At 44.8% G+C, this 20,209-nt stretch overlaps 1 protein-coding gene across 2 annotated transcripts in view; it reads left to right on the forward strand.

Annotated features, from left to right (window-relative positions):
• The first annotated feature begins 2,234 nt into the window (after positions 1–2,234).
• LOC109904327 (potassium channel subfamily K member 2-like) overlaps positions 2,235–20,209 on the forward strand; it is a 29,019-nt gene continuing 11,044 nt past the window's right edge. Inside the window, exons 1-5 of one of the 2 annotated variants that reach the window (XM_020501587.2) lie at positions 2,235–2,487; positions 14,773–14,992; positions 15,349–15,439; positions 17,554–17,671; positions 18,302–18,462. In XM_020501587.2, coding sequence (XP_020357176.1) covers position 2,487; positions 14,773–14,992; positions 15,349–15,439; positions 17,554–17,671; positions 18,302–18,462 — 591 coding nt within the window. In that variant the 5' untranslated portion in view covers positions 2,235–2,486. Of the gene's footprint in view, positions 2,488–2,527; positions 2,793–14,772; positions 14,993–15,348; positions 15,440–17,553; positions 17,672–18,301; positions 18,463–20,209 lie in introns of those variants that run through there. The other variant, XM_020501588.2, reaches the window with a different exon arrangement.

Raw genomic sequence — 20,209 nt, forward strand, 5'->3', positions numbered from 1 at the left:
ATAGATAGATAGATAGATAGATAGATAGATAGATAGATAGATAGATAGATAGATAGATAGATAGATAGATAGATAGATAGATAGATAGATAGATAGATAGATAGATAGATAGATAGATAGATAGATAGATAGATAGATAGATAGATAGGATGGTTGTGAGGTCTGGGGTCCGCTCACCAATCAAGATTTCACAAAATGGGACAAACACAAAATTGAGACTGCATGCAGACCACTGTGACTGACCCAAACGTAAGGACAGCTTTGACTATGTACAGACTCAGTGAGCATAGCCTTGCTATTGAGAAAGGCCGACGAAGGCACACATGGCTCTCAAGAGAAGACAGGCTATGTGCACACTGCCCACAAAATGAGGTGGAAACTGAGCTGCACTTCCTAACCTCCTGCCCAATGTATGACCATATTAGAGAGACATATTTCCCTCAGATTACACAGATCCACAAAGAATTCGAAAACAAACCCAATTTTGATAAACTCCCATATCTATTGGGTGAAATTCCACAGTGTGCCATCACAGCAGCAAGATTTGTGACCTGTTGCCACAAGAAAAGGGCAACCAGTGAAGAACAAACACCATTGTAAATACAACCCATATTTATGCTTATTTATTTTCCCTTGTGTACTTTAACCATTGTTACAATACACACACATATATATATATATATATATATATATATATATATATATATAAGGTGGGAAGAACCTGTATTAACTGCACCTGTTTGAACTCGTTACTTATAAAAGACACCTGTCCACACACTCAATCAAACAGACTCCAACCTCTCCACAATGGCCAAGACCAGAGAGCTGTGTAAGGACATCAGGGTTCAATTGTAGACCTGCACAAGGCTGGGATGGGCTTTAGGACAATAGGCAAGCAGCTTGGCGAGAAGGCAACAACTGTTGGTGCAATTATTAGAAAATGGAAGAAGTTCAAGATGACGGTCAATCACCCTCGGTCTGGGGCTCCATGCAAGATCTCACCTCGTAGGGCATCAATGATCATGAGGAAGATGAGGGATCAGCCCAGAACTACACGGCAGGACCTGGTCAATGACCTGAAGAGAGCTGGGACCACAGTCTCAAAGAAAACCATTAGTAACACACTTCGCCGTCATGGATAAAAATCCTGCAGCGCACGCAAGGCCCCCCTGCTCAAGCCAGTGCATGTCCAGGCCCATCTGAAGTTTTCCAATGACCATCTGGATGATCCAGAGGAGGAATGGGAGAAGGTCATGTGGTCTGATGAGACAAAAATCAAGCTTTTTGGTCTAAACTCCACTCGCCGTGTTTGGAGGAAGAAGAAGGATGAGTACAACCCCAAGAACACCATCCCAACTGTGAAGCATGGAGGTGGAAACATCATTCTTTGGGGATGCTTTTCTGCAAAAGGGACTGGACGACTGCACCATATTGAGGGGAGGATAGATGGGGCCATGTATCGCGAGATCTTGGCCAACAACCTCCCTCCCTCAGTAAGAGCATTGAAGATGGGTCGTGGCTGGGTCTTCCAGCATGACAACGACCCAAGGGCAACTAAGGAGTGGCTCCATAAGAAGCATCTCAAGGTCCTGGAGTGGCCTAGCCAGTCTCCAGACCTGCTCCCAATAGAACATCTTTGGAGAGAGCTGAAAGTCCGTATTGCCCAGCGACAGCCCCGAAACCTGAAGGATCTGGAGAAGGTCTGTATGGAGGAGTGGGCCAAAATCCCTGCTGCAGTGTGTGCAAATCTGGTCAAGAACTACAGGAAACGTATGATCTCTGTAATTGCAAACAAAGGTTTCTGTACCAAATATTACGTTCTGATTTTCTGATGTATCAAATACTTATGTCATGCAATAAAATGCAAATTATTTACTTATAAATCATACAATATCATTTTCGGGATTTTTGTTTTAGATTCCGTCTCTCACAGTTGAAGTGTACCTATGATAAAAAATTACAGACCTCTACATGCTTTGTAAGTAAGAAACCCTGCAAAATCGGCAGTGTATCAAATACTTGTTCTCCTCACATATTATATATATATATATATAATATGACATTTGTAATGTCTATATTGTTTTGAAACTTCTGTATGTTTACTGTTCATTTTTATTGCTTATTTCACTTTTGTGTATTATCTACCTCACTTGCTTTGGCAATGTTAACACGTTTCCCATCCCAATAAAGCCCCTTGAATTGAATTGACAAAGAGACAGAGAGACAGAGTGAGGGAGAGCAAGACAGCGAGAGTGAGGGAGAGCAAGACAGAGAGAGTGAGGGAGAGCAAGAGAGAGAGAGCGAGAGAGAGGTCTTGGCTGTGGTGCCATGTGGAAACGTCCGCCCTGCATGCACCTGCGTGTGAACACCAACAGAGGCAAAGGAAGGGAAGAAGAGAAAACGGGAAAAGAAGAGAAAACATTCCACTAATCACGGAGAGAACGTCTTGTGAGGAGCGGAGAGCAGAGGGCATCGGCTAGAGAATAAGTAAGTGGCGGTCTTTAACGTTTACTGGACCGGTGTGTGTAGGTGCGCCAATGGACCGCTGTGTGCGTTTAGGTGCGCGCATGTACTGTAGGCTACGTGTGCTTGCTTGTGTGAGAGTACACAGACAGGGTTATGATTCCCCTTTATTCAATATCTTATATCTCTTATAGATGGAGGGCCGGCAGCTGCCCTGTGTAGACTGTATATAGACTATTGTATGAAAGGACTGAACCATTTACTGTACTATTGTTCATTCTGATACGGATTCCCCTTCAGAGGACAGGACTGCCTGCTGCTTCTCTGTGGTGAGACAAGATTAGACCATGATTTCATGAAAAGTACCCACTGCACAACATTTCTGTTTCGTAGATGTTTTGATTTAGTAGATGTTTTGATTTAGTTTATTTCTTTTGTGTGTGTTTTGGTAGATTCTGTTATTGTGGTAGCTTGTGAGTGTCCTACTCTACTTAGACCGCGGGTCTACCATTTGTACACACATAGGCCTACTTTAGCTAAAACTGATTCGGTACTTTTTATCTTCCAGAAAACTACATTTGTATCATGCAGCACAGCGCTATTGCGTGCGTATGAAGGACAGGTGCAGCGTTCTGCGCGCGGGCATAGCATATCCTGTCCCTAGATCAGTGCAAACACGCGTATTAATTGGCTTTTTCTGCACATGTATAATATTATTTAAATAATAATAAGCATTTATTGTAGGCCCATGTGATTGAGACTGAATCGCCTGGACATGTTCAGTAGCGTCAGTTCAACATCTAGTTTAGATTTATTTTTGGTTGAGTTGTCAATTGACTTGATTTCAACATGAAATCAACAAAAAGTGTCATAATGTCATTGGATTTAGGTTAAAAGTTGGGTGAAAAAAATTGCCTTACCTTGATAACTTTTTGTAAATCCAATCAGTTTTCCGTGTTAATTCAACGTCGTCGCATTGAATTTTTTTGTCAACACGACATGAAAACAACGTTGATTCAACCAGTTCAAGCATTTCCTGTTTAAAAATACACGTTTAGGCCTTGTACTTTGGGTGATGATGGAGTTGGGGTAAAACAGTCGTAAACTCATTAGGCATTTAAAAAGGCCTTTTCCTCAATACATTTTTATAAACTTCCATCTGAATTGGGTGAAATAGTATGCAATCACAGCAGGAAGATTTGTGACCTGTTTCCACACAAAAAAGGGCAACCAGTGAAGAACAAACACCATTGTAAATACAACCCCTTTTATGTTTATTTATTTTCCCTTTTGTACTTTAACTATTTGCACATCATTACAACACTCTCTCTCTCTCTCTCTCTCTCTCTCTCTATATATATATATGTTTTTTTCATTGGTCACAGGGGAGGGTTGTGTGGCTTTCTATTGGTCACAGGGGAGGGTTGTGTGGCTTTCTATTGGTCACAGGGGAGGGTTGTGTGGCTTTCTATTGGTCACAGGGGAGGGTTGTGTGGTTTTCTATTGGTCACAGGGGAGGGTTGTGTGGTTTTCTATTGGTCACAGGGGAGGGTTGTGTGGTTTTCATTGGTCACAGGGGAGGGTTGTGTGGTTTTCATTGGTCACAGGGGAGGGTTGTGTGGTTTTTATTGGTCACAGGGGAGGGTTGTGTGGTTTTTATTGGTCACAGGGGAGGGTTGTGTGGTTTTTATTGGTCACAGGGGAGGGTTGTGTGGTTTTTATTGGTCACAGGGGAGGGTTGTGTGGTTTTCTATTGGTCACAGGGGAGGGTTGTGTGGTTTTCTATTGGTCACAGGGGAGGGTTGTGTGGTTTTCATTGGTCACAGGGGAGGGTTGTGTGGTTTTCATTGGTCACAGGGGAGGGTTGTGTGGTTTTTATTGGTCACAGGGGAGGGTTGTGTGGTTTTTATTGGTCACAGGGGAGGGTTGTGTGGTTTTTATTGGTCACAGGGGAGGGTTGTGTGGTTTTCTATTGGTCACAGGGGAGGGTTGTGTGGTTTTCTATTGGTCACAGGGGAGGGTTGTGTGGTTTTTATTGGTCACAGGGGAGGGTTGTGTGGTTTTCTATTGGTCACAGGGGAGGGTTGTGTGGCTTTCTATTGGTCATAGGGGTGGGTTGTGTGGTTTTCTATTGGTCACAGGGGAGGGTTGTGTGGTTTTCTATTGGTCACAGGGGAGGGTTGTGTGGTTTTCTATTGGTCACAGGGGAGGGTTGTGTGGTTTTCTATTGGTCACAGGGGAGGGTTGTGTGGCTTTCTATTGGTCACAGGGGAGGGTTGTGTGGCTTTCTATTGGTCATAGGGGTGGGTTGTGTGGTTTTCTATTGGTCACAGGGGAGGGTTGTGTGGTTTTCTATTGGTCACAGGGGAGGGTTGTGTGGTTTTCTATTGGTCACAGGGGAGGGTTGTGTGGATTTTCTATTGGTCACAGGGGAGGGTTGTGTTGTTTTCATTGGTCACAGGGGAGGGTTGTGTGGTTTCTATTGGTCACAGGGGAGGGTTGTGTTATTTTCATTGGTCACAGGGGAGGGTTGTGTGGCTTTCTATTGGTCATAGGGGAGGGTTGTGTGGTTTTCTATTGGTCACAGGGGAGGGTTGTGTGGTTTTCTATTGGTCACAGGGGAGGGTTGTGTGGCTTTCTATTGGTCATAGGGGAGGGTTGTGTGGCTTTCTATTGGTCATAGGGGTGGGTTGTGTGGTTTTCTATTGGTCACAGGGGAGGGTTGTGTGGTTTTCTATTGGTCACAGGGGAGGGTTGTGTGGTTTTCTATTGGTCACAGGGGAGGGTTGTGTGGATTTTCTATTGGTCACAGGGGAGGGTTGTGTTGTTTTCATTGGTCACAGGGGAGGGTTGTGTGGGTTTTCTATTGGTCACAGGGGAGGGTTGTGTTGTTTTCATTGGTCACAGGGGAGGGTTGTGTGGATTTTCTATTGGTCACAGGGGAGGGTTGTGTTGTTTTCATTGGTCACAGGGGAGGGTTGTGTGGTTTCTATTGGTCACAGGGGAGGGTTGTGTTATTTTCATTGGTCACAGGGGAGGGTTGTGTGGCTTTCTATTGGTCATAGGGGAGGGTTGTGTGGTTTTCTATTGGTCACAGGGGAGGGTTGTGTGGTTTTCTATTGGTCACAGGGGAGGGTTGTGTGGCTTTCTATTGGTCATAGGGGTGGGTTGTGTGGTTTTCTATTGGTCACAGGGGAGGGTTGTGTGGTTTTCTATTGGTCACAGGGGAGGGTTGTGTGGTTTTCTATTGGTCACAGGGGAGGGTTGTGTGGATTTTCTATTGGTCACAGGGGAGGGTTGTGTTGTTTTCATTGGTCACAGGGGAGGGTTGTATGGTTTCTATTGGTCACAGGGGAGGGTTGTGTTATTTTCATTGGTCATAGGGGAGGGTTGTGTGGTTTTCTATTGGTCACAGGGGAGGGTTGTGTGGTTTTCTATTGGTCACAGGGGAGGGTTGTGTGGTTTTCTATTGGTCACAGGGGAGGGTTGTGTGGTTTTCTATTGGTCACAGGGGAGGGTTGTGTGGCTTTCTATTGGTCATAGGGGTGGGTTGTGTGGTTTTCTATTGGTCACAGGGGAGGGTTGTGTGGTTTTCTATTGGTCACAGGGGAGGGTTGTGTGGTTTTCTATTGGTCACAGGGGAGGGTTGTGTGGATTTTCTATTGGTCACAGGGGAGGGTTGTGTTGTTTTCATTGGTCACAGGGGAGGGTTGTGTGGTTTCTATTGGTCACAGGGGAGGGTTGTGTTATTTTCATTGGTCACAGGGGAGGGTTGTGTGGCTTTCTATTGGTCATAGGGGAGGGTTGTGTGGTTTTCTATTGGTCACAGGGGAGGGTTGTGTGGTTTTCTATTGGTCACAGGGGAGGGTTGTGTGGTTTTCTATTGATCACAGGGGAGGGTTGTGTTGTTTTCATTGGTCACAGGGGAGGGTTGTGTGGTTTTCATTGGTCACAGGGGAGGGTTGTGTGGTTTTCTATTGGTCACAGGGGAGGGTTGTGTGGGTTTTCTATTGGTCACAGGGGAGGGTTGTGTGGTTTTTATTGGTCACAGGGGAGGGTTGTGTTGTTTTCATTGGTCACAGGGGAGGGTTGTGTGGTTTTCATTGGTTAACATTCACTCTTTTACAGGTTTTTACTATATCATTTCTTCCATCCTCATTTCCTCATCTCTTTTCTCTGTGTATATCAATGATGTTGCTCTTGCTGCGGGCGATTCCCTGATCCACCTCTACGCAGACGACACCATTCTATATACTTTCGGCCCGTCTTTGGACACTGTGCTATCTAACCTCCAAACAAGCTTCAATGCCATACAACACTCCTTCCGTGGCCTCCAACTGCTCTTAAACGCTAGTAAAACCAAATGCATGCTTTTCAACCGGTCGCTGCCTGCACCCGCATGCCCGACTAGCATCACCACCCTGGATGGTTCCGACCTAGAATATGTGGACGTCTATAAGTACCTAGGTGTCTGGCTAGACTGCAAACTCTCCTTCCAGACTCATATCAAACATCTCCAATCGAAAATCAAATCAAGAGTCGGCTTTCTATTCCGCAACAAAGCCTCCTTCACTCACGCCGCCAAGCTTACCCTAGTAAAACTGACTATCCTACCGATCCTCGACTTCGGCGATGTCATCTACAAAATGGCTTCCAACACTCTACTCAGCAAACTGGATGCAGTCTATCACAGTGCCATCCGTTTTGTCACTAAAGCACCTTATACCACCCACCACTGCGACTTGTATGCTCTAGTCGGCTGGCCCTCGCTACATATTCGTCGCCAGACCCACTGGCTCCAGGTCATCTACAAGTCCATGCTAGGTAAAGCTCCGCCTTATCTCAGCTCACTGGTCACGATGGCAACACCCATCCGTAGCACGCGCTCCAGCAGGTGTATCTCACTGATCATCCCTAAAGCCAACACCTCATTTGGCCGCCTTTCGTTCCAGTACTCTGCTGCCTGTGACTGGAACGAATTGCAAAAATCGCTGGATTTTTGCTGAAGTTGGAGACTTTTATCTCCCTCACCAACTTCAAACATCAGCTATCTGAGCAGCTAACCGATCGCTGCAGCTGTACATAGTCTATTGGTAAATAGCCCACCCTTTTTCACCTACCTCATCCCCATACTGTTTTTATTTATTTACTTTTCTGCTCTTTTGCACACCAATATCTCTACCTGTACATGACCATCTGATCATTCATCACTCCAGTGTTAATCTGCAAAATTGTAATTATTTGCCTACCTCCTCATGCCTTTTGCACACATTGTATATAGACCCCCCCTTTGTTTTCTACTGTGTTATTGACTTGTTAATTGTTTACTCCATGTGTAACTCTTTGTTGTCTGCTCACACTGCTATGCTTTATCTTGGCCAGGTCGCAGTTGCAAATGAGAACTTGTTCTCAACTAGCCTACCTGGTTAAATAAAGGTGTTCTCAACTAGCCTACCTGGTTAAATAAAGGTGTTCTCAACTAGCCTACCTGGTTAAATAAAGGTGTTCTCAACTAGCTTACCTGGTTAAATAAAGGTGAAATAAAAATAAAATAAAATAAAAAATCTGCTTGCATGCCCCTCCCCTTTATCAAGGTGAATTCGTACTTCCCTTATGCACTACGCATTTCCATGTGCTAACTGTTACTACACCACAGGTCAGTATAGTCTACCAGTCTAACTTTTACTATACCACAGGTCAGTATAGTCTACCAGTCTAACTTTTACTAACCCACAGGTCAGTATAGTCTACCAGTCTAACTTTTACTATACCACAGGTCAGTATAGTCTACCAGTCTAACTTTACTAACCCACAGGTCAGTATAGTCTACCAGTCTAACTTTCACTATACCACAGGTCAGTATAGTCTACCAGTCTAACTTTTACTATACCACAGGTCAGTATAGTCTACCAGTCTAACTTTTACTATACCACAGGTCAGTATAGTCTACCAGTCTAACTTTTACTATACCACAGGTCAGTATAGTCTACCAGTCTAACTTTTACTATACCACAGGTCAGTATAGTCTACCAGTCTAACTTTTACTATACCACAGGTCAGTATAGTCTACCAGTCTAACTTTTACTATACCACAGGTCAGTATAGTCTACCAGTCTAACTTTTACTATACCACAGGTCAGTATAGTCTACCAGTCTAACTTTTACTATACCACAGGTCAGTATAGTCTACCAGTCTACCTTTTACTATACCACAGGTCAGTATAGTCTACCAGTCTAACTTGTACTATACCACAGGTCAGTATAGTCTACCAGTCTAACTTGTACTATACCACAGGTCAGTATAGTCTACCAGTCTAACTTTTACTATACCACAGGTCAGTATAGTCTACCAGTCTAACCTTTACTATTCCACAGGTCAGTAAATCAAATCAAATCAAATTTATTTATATAGCCCTTCGTACATCAGCTGATATCTCAAAGTGCTGTACAGAAACCCAGCCTAAAACCCCAAACAGCAAGCAATGCAGGTGTAGAAGCACGGTGGCTAGGAAAAACTCCCTAGAAAGGCCAATACCTAGGAAGAAACCTAGAGAGGAACCAGGCTATGTGGGGTGGCCAGTCCTCTTCTGGCTGTGCCGGGTGGAGATTATAACAGAACATGGCCAAGATGTTCAAATGTTCATAAATGACCAGCATGGTCGAATAATAATAAGGCAGAACAGTTGAAACTGGAGCAGCAGCACAGTCAGGTAGAAGTTGAAACTGGAGCAGCAGCATGGCCAGGTGGACTGGGGACAGCAAGGAGTCATCATGTCAGGTAGTCCTGGGGCATGGTCCTAGGGCTCAGGTCAGTTGAAACTGGAACAGCAGCATGGCCAGGTGGACTGGGGACAGCAAGGAGTCATCATGTCAGGTATTCCTGGGGCATGGTCCTAGGGCTCAGTCCTCAGAGAGAGAGAAAGAAAGAGAGAAGGAGAGAATTAGAGAACGCACACTTAGATTCACACAGGACACCGAATAGGACAGGAGAAGTACTCCAGATATAACAAACTGACCCCAGCCCCCCGACACATAAACTACTGCAGCATAAATACTGGAGGCTGAGACGGGAGGGGTCAGGAGACACTGTGGCCCCATCCGAGGACACCCCCGGACAGGGCCAAACAGGAAGGATATAACCCCACCCACTTTGCCAAAGCACAGCCCCCACACCACTAGAGGGATATCTTCAACCACCAACTTACCATCCTGAGACAAGGCTGAGTATAGCCCACAAAGATCTCCGCCACGGCACAACCCAAGGGGGGGGCGCCAACCCAGACAGGATGACCACAACAGTGAATCAACCCACTCAGGTGACGCACCCCCTCCAGGGACGGCATGAGAGAGCCCCAGCAAGCCAGTGACTCAGCCCCTGTAATAGGGTTAGAGGCAGAGAATCCCAGTGGAAAGAGGGGAACCGGCCAGGCAGAGACAGCAAGGGCGGTTCGTTGCTCCAGAGCCTTTCCGTTCACCTTCCCACCCCTGGGCCAGACTACACTCAATCATATGACCCACTGAAGAGATGAGTCTTCAGTAAAGACTTAAAGGTTGAGACCGAGTTTGCGTCTCTGACATGGGTAGGCAGACCGTTCCATAAAAATGGAGCTCTATAGGAGAAAGCCCTGCCTCCAGCTGTTTGCTTAGAAATTCTAGGGACAATTAGGAGGCCTGCGTCTTGTGACAGTAGCGTACGTGTAGGTATGTACGGCAGGACCAAATCAGAGAGATAGGTAGGAGCAAGCCCATGTAATGCTTTGTAGGTTAGCAGTAAAACCTTGAAATCAGCCCTTGCTTTGACAGGAAGCCAGTGTAGAGAGGCTAGCACTGGAGTAATATGATCAAATTTTTGGGTTCTAGTCAGGATTCTAGCAGCCGTATTTAGCACTAACTGAAGTTCATTTAGTGCTTTATCCGGGTAGCCGGAAAATAGAGCATTGCAGTAGTCTAACCTAGAAGTGACAAAAGCATGGATAAATTTAGGCTGATGTTCCTTGGTTGGGGTCTAAGCAGATTATTTGTTGCAATTGCAAACGTAATAAAATGGTGGTCCGATAGTCCAGGATTATGAGGAAAAACATTAAGATCCACCACATTTATTCCATGGGACAAAACTAGGTCCAGCGTATGACTGTGACAGTGAGTGGGTCCAGAGACATGTTGGACAAAACCCACTGAGTCGATGATGGCTCCGAAAGCCTTTTGGAGTGGGTCTGTGGACTTTTCCATGTGAATATTAAAGTCACCAAAGATTAGAATATTATCTGCTATGACTACAAGGTCCGATAGGAATTCAGGGAACTCAGTGAGAAACGCTGTATATGGCCCAGGAGGCCTGTAAACAGTAGCTATAAAAAGTGATTGAGTAGGCTGCATAGATTTCATGACTAGAAGCTCAAAAGACGAAAATGTCTTTTTTTTTTTTGTAAATTGAAATTTGCTATCGTAAATGTTAGCAACACCTCCGCCTTTGCGGGATGCACGGGGGATATGGTCACTAGTGTAGCCAGGAGGTGAGGCCTCATTTAAAACAGTAAATTCATCAGGCTTCAGCCATGTTTCAGTCAGGCCAATCACATCAAGATTATGATCAGTGATTAGTTCATTGACTATAATTGCCTTTGAAGTAAGGGATCTAACATTAAGTAGCCCTATTTTGAGATGTGAGGTATCATGATCTCTTTCAGTAATGACAGGAATGGAGGTGGTCTTTATCCTAGTGAGATTGCTAAGGCGAACACCGCCATGTTTAGTTTTGCCCAACCTAGGTCGAGGCACAGACACTGTCTCAATGGTGATAGCTGAGCTGACTACACTGACTGTGCTAATGGCAGACTCCACTATGCTGGCAGGCTGGCTAACAGCCTGCTGCCTGGCCTGCACCCTATTTCATTGTATAGTATAGTCTACCAGTATAGTCTACCAGTCTAACTTTTACTAACCCACAGGTCAGTATAGTCTACCAGTCTAACTTTTACTATACCACAGGTCAGTATAGTCTACCAGTCTAACTTTTACTAACCCACAGGTCAGTATAGTCTACCAGTCTAACTTTTACTATACCACAGGTCAGTATAGTCTACCAGTCTAACTTTTACTAACCCACAGGTCAGTATAGTCTACCAGTCTAACTTTTACTATACCACAGGTCAGTATAGTCTACCAGTCTAACTTTTACTAACCCACAGGTCTGTATAGTCTACAGTCTATCCTGTCCTCTGTCCACCATTCACAGTGACAATAGTGGTAGTTGGATCGTTTGTCCAGATCTGCAAGAGGCTAAATAACAATCACACCACATGTAAATGTGTTTAAAATGGCATCAATGTTCAATAAGTGTCGACAAGAACAAAGAGAAATAGCTGATAGACAGCGGTTTCACAGTAACAAAGGCACTCCACGAATAAGTTAATTAAACACTTGGTTTGGGTATATCCTTCAGTAACATAAACTAGTGAAAATTATCTTGTGTTATAACAACAGAAAAATATATATATATATATAACCTATTCTAATGTTACATAAGACCTTCATAAACACAACCAAATTATTGTTTTTGCGATAGCGTATATGAAATGGATCAATTACACTGTTCGAATTTTACGTTAGCTTGAAGGGGGGGGGGGGGGGGGGGGGTCCATCTAGGCCCAGCAGGTCTATTTATATATAGTTTTACTGCATGCACACACAGGACGTCCCCCTGATTTTAACATCATTGGTTCCACTATAAATCATGCTTCTGCTAAAAACTGTAAAATGGTGCAGTTCACAACAAAGAAATAAGTTAGTAACTCTAGAAAGTTCTGCGATTCCCCCTTTATATTAACAGCGTCCATCAAAACTGCTTGCAAAGGTGTGTTTTTCTGCGGCTACGTTGACTGGGCATGTTCCTCTCCCTGTGCAGCATGTTCCTCTCCCTGTGCAGCATGTTCCTCTCCCTGTGCAGCATGTTTCTCTCCCTGTGCAGCATGTTTCTCTCCCTGTGCAGCATGTTCCTCTCCCTGTGCAGCATGTTTCTCTCCCTGTGCAGCATGTTCCTCTCCCTGTGCAGCATGTTTCTCTCCCTGTGCAGAATGTTCCTCTCCCTGTGCAGCATGTTCCTCTCCCTGTGCAGCATGTTCCTCTCCCTGTGCAGCATGTTCCTCTCCCTGTGCAGCATGTTCCTCTCCCTGTGCAGCATGTTCCTCTCCCTGTGCAGCATGTTTCTCTCCCTGTGCAGCATGTTCCTCTCCCTGTGCAGCATGTTCCTCTCCCTATGCAGCATGTTTCTCTCCCTGTGCAGCATGTTCTTCTCCCTGTGCAGCATGTTCTTCTCCCTGTGCAGCATGTTCCTCTCCCTGTGCAGCATGTTTCTCTCCCTGTGCAGCATGTTTCTCTCCCTGTGCAGCATGTTCCTCTCCCTGTGCAGCATGTTCCTCTCCCTGTGCAGCATGTTCCTCTCCCTGTGCAGCACTCTCAATTTGAAAGCACATAGAGAGGAATATTCTTTTATCGCATAGAATGCGACAAGCTGACCAATCGAATAGGTCAACTTTTCTTCTATGGGGTTGTCTGAGTTTGCTGTCGATAAGTCATGTTGTTTGCTGAGGAAATTTAAATGTGGACGACAATTTTTCATTGGATAATTCCAAATTTGCGTAACCAAATGTACCGGTTCTCAGTTCCGCTTTGGGTTCTCATTTGGATCATAATCGCCAGCACCTGGTCCAATTGAACCCCTGTGTGTAAGGTATGGATGTTTGGACAGTCAATGTAAATAATCTCTACGGTGCAGGTCTGAGCAGGTAGACAGCTCGGGTTAGCAGCTCAGCAGTCTGTTGGCCTGGTGGTAGAAGCTGTGTCAGAGCTTGTTGGTCCGAGACCCGATGCTCCAGGAAACCCTGTTCGGTAACAGAGGGAACAGTCCGTGGCTCGGGTGACTGGAGTCTTTGACGATCTTCCGGTGTAAATGACCTGGAGGGCAGGGAGCTCACCCCCAGTGATGTATTGGCCCGTCCGCACCACCCCCTGTAGAGCCTAGCGGTTGAGGGCGGTGCAGTTGCCATACCAGGCGGTGATGCAGCCAGACAAGAGTCTCTCAATGGTGCAGCTGTAGAAGTTCTTAGGGACCATGCCAAATTTCTTCAGTACCCTGAGTTTGAAGTGGCACTGTTGCGCCTTCTTCACCCCAGTGCTGGTGTGATGGGTCCATGTCAGGTCCTCTGTGATGTGCACACCAAGGAACTTGAAGCTTTTGACCCTCTTCACTACAGCCCAGTCGATGCAGATGGGGGCGTGCTATACGATATACGTTAGCGCAGCAGTTTAAGAGCCCGGCCATGTTCCACACAAAGTTATTTATTGGTACATTTCACACACACACACACACACACACACACACACACACACACACACACACACACACACACATAGGGTGAAGGCTGCAGAATAGCTGATGTGTTTGATTCACATTGCCCACACCAGTTTAAGAGCCCGGCTGCTCGACGGCCGTGTCTCACACAACACTATTTATTGGTGCATTTCCTGAACAAACAGCCAATGTGTTTCTCCTTCTGCAGAAGAGCATGTGTCAGACCTACACAACACAGAAACAGAAACCCACACAACAATGACTCACCAGCCACAGCACAGCATGGACACACACTTCCCTTTAAGACATGGACACACACTTCCCTTTAAGACATGGACACACACTTCCCTTTAAGACATGGACACACACTTCCCTTTAAGACATGGACACACACTTCCCTTTAAGACATGGACACACACTTCCCTTTAAGACATGGACACACACTTCCCTTTAAGACATGGACACACACTTCCCTTTAAGACATGGACACACACTTCCCTTTAAGACATGGTCACACACTTCCCTTTAAGACATGGACACACACTTCCCTTTAAGACATGGTCACACACTTCCCTTTAAGACATGGACACACACTTCCCTTTAAGACATGGACACACACTTCCCTTTAAGACATGGACACACACTTCCCTTTAAGACATGGACACACACATCCCTTTAAGACATGGACACACACATCCCTTTAAGACATGGACACACACTTCCCTTTAAGACATGGACAAACACTTCCCTTTAAGACATGGACACACACTTCCCTTTAAGACATGGACACACACGGTCTCCTTCTAATTTCTACTTCCCTTTAAGACTTTCAAGATGTCATATCAAGGAAACTTCATTTAAAGTATGATCTATCTGAGTTTGTTGACAGGAAATAAAGAAGATAATGTAAAATACGTTATCAATCAACTAATCATCTCTTCTCCCCATCGCCCAAATAGTGGCAGCACCTGACCTAGTGGACCCCAAATCCGCCACTCACAGCAGCAAGCCCCGCCGCTCCTTCTCCGCCAAGTCAATCACATTGAGCCCCACAGAGGAGTGTCAGGCTATTGCCACGGTGATGAAGTGGAAGACTGTGTCGGCCATTTTCCTCCTGGTGGTTCTCTACCTGGTCGTTGGAGCTGCCGTCTTCAAGGCCCTTGAACAGCCCCATGAGAGGTATTTATCATTCTCTCTCCCTCTCCCTGCACACAATCCCCCCCCTCTCTCTCTCGCTCTCTCTCTCTCAATCTATCCATGTTCAAAGCCCGGGAACAACCCCATGAGAGGTATCTATCCATCTCTCTGTGTCTCTGTGTCTCTCTCTCTCTCTCACTCTCTCTCTCTAGAGGTATCTATCCATCTCTCTGTTTCTCTCTCTCTCTCTCTCCATATCTCTCCCTCTTTCTCCTATTTATCTCTCACTCTCCCTGCACACAATCTCTCTCTCTCTCTCTCTCTCTCTCTCTCTCTCTCTCTCTCTCTCTATCCCTCCTTTATCTCTTTGTAAACCTGTCATCCTCCTCTCTCTCCAGTGCTCAGCGCCTGGCCATCCTGACTCAGAAACTAGACTTCCTCTCTACACACTCCTGTGTAAACCACAGCCAACTGGAGGAACTGGTCAAGGTACCATTGTTACTGTGTGTGTCTGTGTGTGTAATCATGTTAATTGCCAGAGTGACTCATTGAGAATGTATCTCTGCTGCCATTGGTGCTGATTTGCGTGGTGAATTCCAAAATGTTAACGTTTTAACACACAGTGATGTCACAGTGTGGCTTCAGGAAATAAATAAGTTGATTAAAAAGGACTAAAAACCACTCTGGGTCTTGGAGTGACCTCACTGACCATGGTAACAGATGTACTGTACATGGTGGCAGGCTGAATTCGTCAGGGAATGAGCCTACTCCCTGGTCATCCCATTACTGAGACTGGGGCTAACAGCTGCACTACCAATCTATTCAATGTCATAATGAGATATGAACTACCGGTGTGCCGCAAGGATGAGTCAGAGTTCCTCTCAGACAGAGGCGAGGTTGTTCTCAGCTTTAACTCTTCTCACAGTCTGACAGAGGTGACATTAAGCAACCAGCAGTAGTTTGGCTCTCCCTTCTCTGCTCATGTCCAGTAGAGCCATTAGACCATCAGAACACACAGGGTTTACTGTTTTCTTCTGCTGTTGAAAACCTTGTGTCTAGATATTGGTCTACGCGTTAAAGAACAGGCAAGATCCAGAAAACAATACTGTGTGTGTGTGTGTGTGTGTGTGCCTTTAAAATGTTTAACTTGGGTCAAACGTTACAGGTAGCCTTCCACAAGCTTCCCACAATTAGTTGGCTGAATTTTGGCCCATTCCTCCTGACAGAGCTGGTGTAACTGAGTCAGGTTTGTAGGCCTCCTTGCTCACACACGCTTTTTCAGTTCTGTCCACACATTTTCTATAGGATTGAGGTCAGGGCTTTGTGATGGCCACTCCAATACCTTGACTTTGTTGTCCTTAAGCCATTTTGCCACAACTTTGGAAGTGTGCTTGGGGTCATTGTCCGTTTGGAAGACACATTTGCGACCAAGCTTTGACTTCCTGATTGATGTCTTGAAATGTTGCTTCAATATATCCACATAATTGTCCCTCTTCATGATGCCATCTATTTTGTGAAGTGCACCAGTCCCTCCTGCAGCAAAGCACCTCCACAGCATGATGCTGCCACCCCCGTGTTTCATGGTTGGGATGGTGTTCTTCGGCTTGCAAGCCTCCCCATTTTTCCTCCAACCATAACAATGGTCATTATGGCCAAACAGTTCTATTTTTGTTTCATCAGACAAGAGGACAGTTCTCCAGAAAGTACAATCTTTGTCACCATGTGCAGTTGCTAACCGTAGTCTGGCTTTTTTATGGCGGTTCTGGAGCAGTGGCTTCTTCCTTGCTGAGTGGCCTTTCAGGTTATGTCGATATAGGACTTGTTTTACTGTGGATATAGATACGTTTGTACGCGTTTCCTTCAGCATCTTCACAAGGTCCTTTGCTTCTGTTCTGGGATTGATTTGCACTTTTCGCACCAAAGTACATTCATCTCTAGGAGACAGAACGCGTCTCCTTCCTGAGCGGTACGACGGCTGCGTGGTCCCATGGTGTTTATACTTGCGTACTATTGTTTGTACAGATGAACGTGGTACCTTCAGGCCTTTGGAAATTGCTCCCAGGGATGAACCAGATTTGTGGAGGTCCACAACTTTTTTTCTGAGGTCTTAGCTGATTTCTTTTGATTTTCCCATGATGTCAAGCAAAGAGGCACTGAGTTTGAAGGTAGGCCTTGAAATACATCCACAGGTACACCTCTAATTGACTCAAATTATTTCAATTAGCCTATCAGAAGCTTGTAAAGCCATGACATAATTTTCTGGAATTTTCCAAGCTGTTTAAAGGCACAGGCAACTTAGTGTATGTAAACTTCTGACCCACTGGAATTGTGATACAGTGAATTATAAGTGAAATAATCTGTCTGTAAACAACTGTTAGAAAAATTACTTGTGTCATGCACAAAGTAGATGTCCTAACCGACTTGCCAAAACTATAGTTTGTGAACAAGAAATTTGTGCAGTGGATGAAAAACTAGTTTTAATGACTCCAACCTAAGTACTTCCCACTTCAACTTTATTTCTGCGTACCCAGTCAACCTACTATTTAGAATTAAGTATTGGTATTCAGACATGGTCTATGTGTGTGTGTGTGTCTCATCCACAGCAAGTGGTGTCAGCGATTCGTTCAGGGGTGAACCCAGCCGGGACTCTGACCAATCACAGCAGCCTCTGGGACCTAAGTTCCTCTTTCTTCTTCGCTGGAACTGTCATCACTACCATCGGTAAGTGTGTGTGTGTGTGTGTGTGTGTGTGTGTGTGTGTGTGTGTGTGTGTGTGTGTGTGTCGAACATCTCATTTACCCTCTCAGTACAGTCGTCATTACAACTTTCTTCTGTAAATCAATTTTCATGATTCTATCCTTCCTATTATCTCTCTGTTCTCCCTTCACTCCCCAAGGACCTGGGATTTAATTGCACTTCAAAAAGACTGGGTGGGGCCTCTAACAAGAGGTGGAGGGATGGAGGGGGAGAGGGAGAGGTGGAGGTTAAAGTTTAGGACTAATTGGTTGGTGACCCACCCTAAGGACACAGGGGAGAAAGGGAAGGAAAGAGATAGAGACAAAAGAGAAAGAGTGAATAGTGTAAAGCTAGCACATAGACTGCTGTAGCTAATGGATATTATTATTGCCTTGTCTTCCTCCTTATAAAGGGAAATTACATTCACTTGTTCCCAAAGGAAGCAACTCTGCAAGTGATTTCATTTCCAGACAGAATTGCTGTATTACGGATAAAGAAAACATTTAAGTGACAAAGAACTAAACAATCAAATAACTAGTAGAATAACAAGGAAATATAAACAACATTTCAACTGCACAGTCTTTTAAAGATGTCGCCTTTCTTCCGTCTCTCCAGGATTTGGGAACATTTCCCCCCATACGGAAGGAGGGCGTATCTTCTGTATCATCTATGCCCTTCTGGGCATCCCTCTGTTTGGCTTCCTGCTGGCTGGAGTAGGAGACCAACTGGGAACCATCTTTGGGAAGGCCACCGCCAGGGTCGAGAAGATGTTTGTGGTGAGTCCATGTAGAGAGCGTGTGCGTGCGTGTGTGTGTAGCCACTCTTAATTACTTCTCTATCCCAGGAGAGTAGAGGCCTGTCTATCAGGAGGTTTTGAAATGACTGTCCATTACTTCATTACAGTTAGCAACACTGTACAACAGGGGTGTCAAACATATGGCCCACCAGGCTTCCAATCCAGTCTGCGGGTGGTTGGAGCAACAAAAAGATATATCACAACAACAACAAAAAATGTATCATAATTCTTCTTCTTATTATATATATGTATATATATATAGTACCAGTCAAAAGTTTGTACACATCTACTCAATCAAAGGTTTTTCTTGATTTTTACTATTTTCTACATTGTAGAATAATAGTGAAGACATCAAAACTATGAAATAACACATATGGAATCATGTAGTAACCCAAAAAGTGTTAAACAAATCAAAATATATTTTAGATTTTAGATTCTTAAAAGTAGCCACCCTTTGCCTTGATGACAGATTTGCACATGCTTGGCATTCTCTCAACCATCTTCATGAGGTAGTCACCTGGAATGCATTTAAATTAACATGTGTTCCTTTTTTTTTGTTCATTTGTGGAATTTCTTTCCTTCTTAATGCGTTAGAGCCAATCAGTTGTGTTGTGACAAGGTAGGGGTGGTATACAGAATATAGCCCTATTTGGTAAAAGACCAGGCAAGAAGAGCTCAAATAAGCAAAGACAAAAGACAGTCCATCATTACCTTAAGACATGAATGTCAGTCAATCCGGAGAATTTCAAGAACTTTGAAAGTTTCTTCAAGTCCAGCGCTATGATAAACTGGCTCTCATGAGGACCGCCACAGGAAAGGAAGACCCAGAGTTACCTCTGCTGCCGAGGATAAGTTCATTAGAGTTACCAGCCTCAGAAATTGCAGCCCAAATAAATGCTTCACAGAGTTCAATTAACAGACACATCTCAACATCAACTGTTCAGAGGAGACTGTGTGAATCAGGCCTTCATGGTCGAAATGCTGCAAAGAAACCACTCCTAAAGTACACCAATAAAAAGAAGAGACTTGCTTGGGCCAAGAAACATGAGCAATGGACATTAGACTGGTGTAAATCTGTCCTTTGGTTTGCAACTGCCGTGTCTTTGTGAGACGCAGAGTAGGATGATCTCCGCATGTGTGGTTCCCACCATAAAGCATGGAGGAGGAGGTGTGATGGTGTTGGGGTGCTTTGCTGGTGACGCTGTCAGTGATTTATTTAGAATTCAAGGCACAATTAACCAGCATGGCTACCACAGCATTCTACAGCGATACGCCATCCCATCTGGTTTGCGCTTAGTGGGACTATCATTTGGTTTTCAACAGGACAATGACCCAACACACCTCCAGGCTGTATAAGGGCTATTTGACCAAGAAGGAGAGTGATGGGGTGCTGCATCAGATGACCTGGCCTCCACAATCACCCGACATCAATCCAATTGAAATGGTTTGGGATGAGTTGGATAGCAGAGTAAAGGAAGAGCAGCCAACAAGTGCTCAGCATATTTAACTCCTTCAAGAATAATGGAAAAGCATTCCAGGTGAAGCTGGTTGAGAGAATTCCAAGGGTGTGCAAAGCTGTCATCAAGGCAAAGTGTGGCTACTTTGAAGAAACACAAATTTGCTTAAAAATGTGTTAACAAATGTGCTTAAAAACCAAAGCCTATGCAACATGAACCTATTAAAGACCGTACTGAAGCAATGAGGTTTGTTCAGTACGGTATAGACCC

The sequence above is a fragment of the Oncorhynchus kisutch genome, linkage group LG14 (assembly GCF_002021735.2).
Source record: "Oncorhynchus kisutch isolate 150728-3 linkage group LG14, Okis_V2, whole genome shotgun sequence".
Lineage (NCBI taxonomy): Eukaryota > Metazoa > Chordata > Actinopteri > Salmoniformes > Salmonidae > Oncorhynchus > Oncorhynchus kisutch.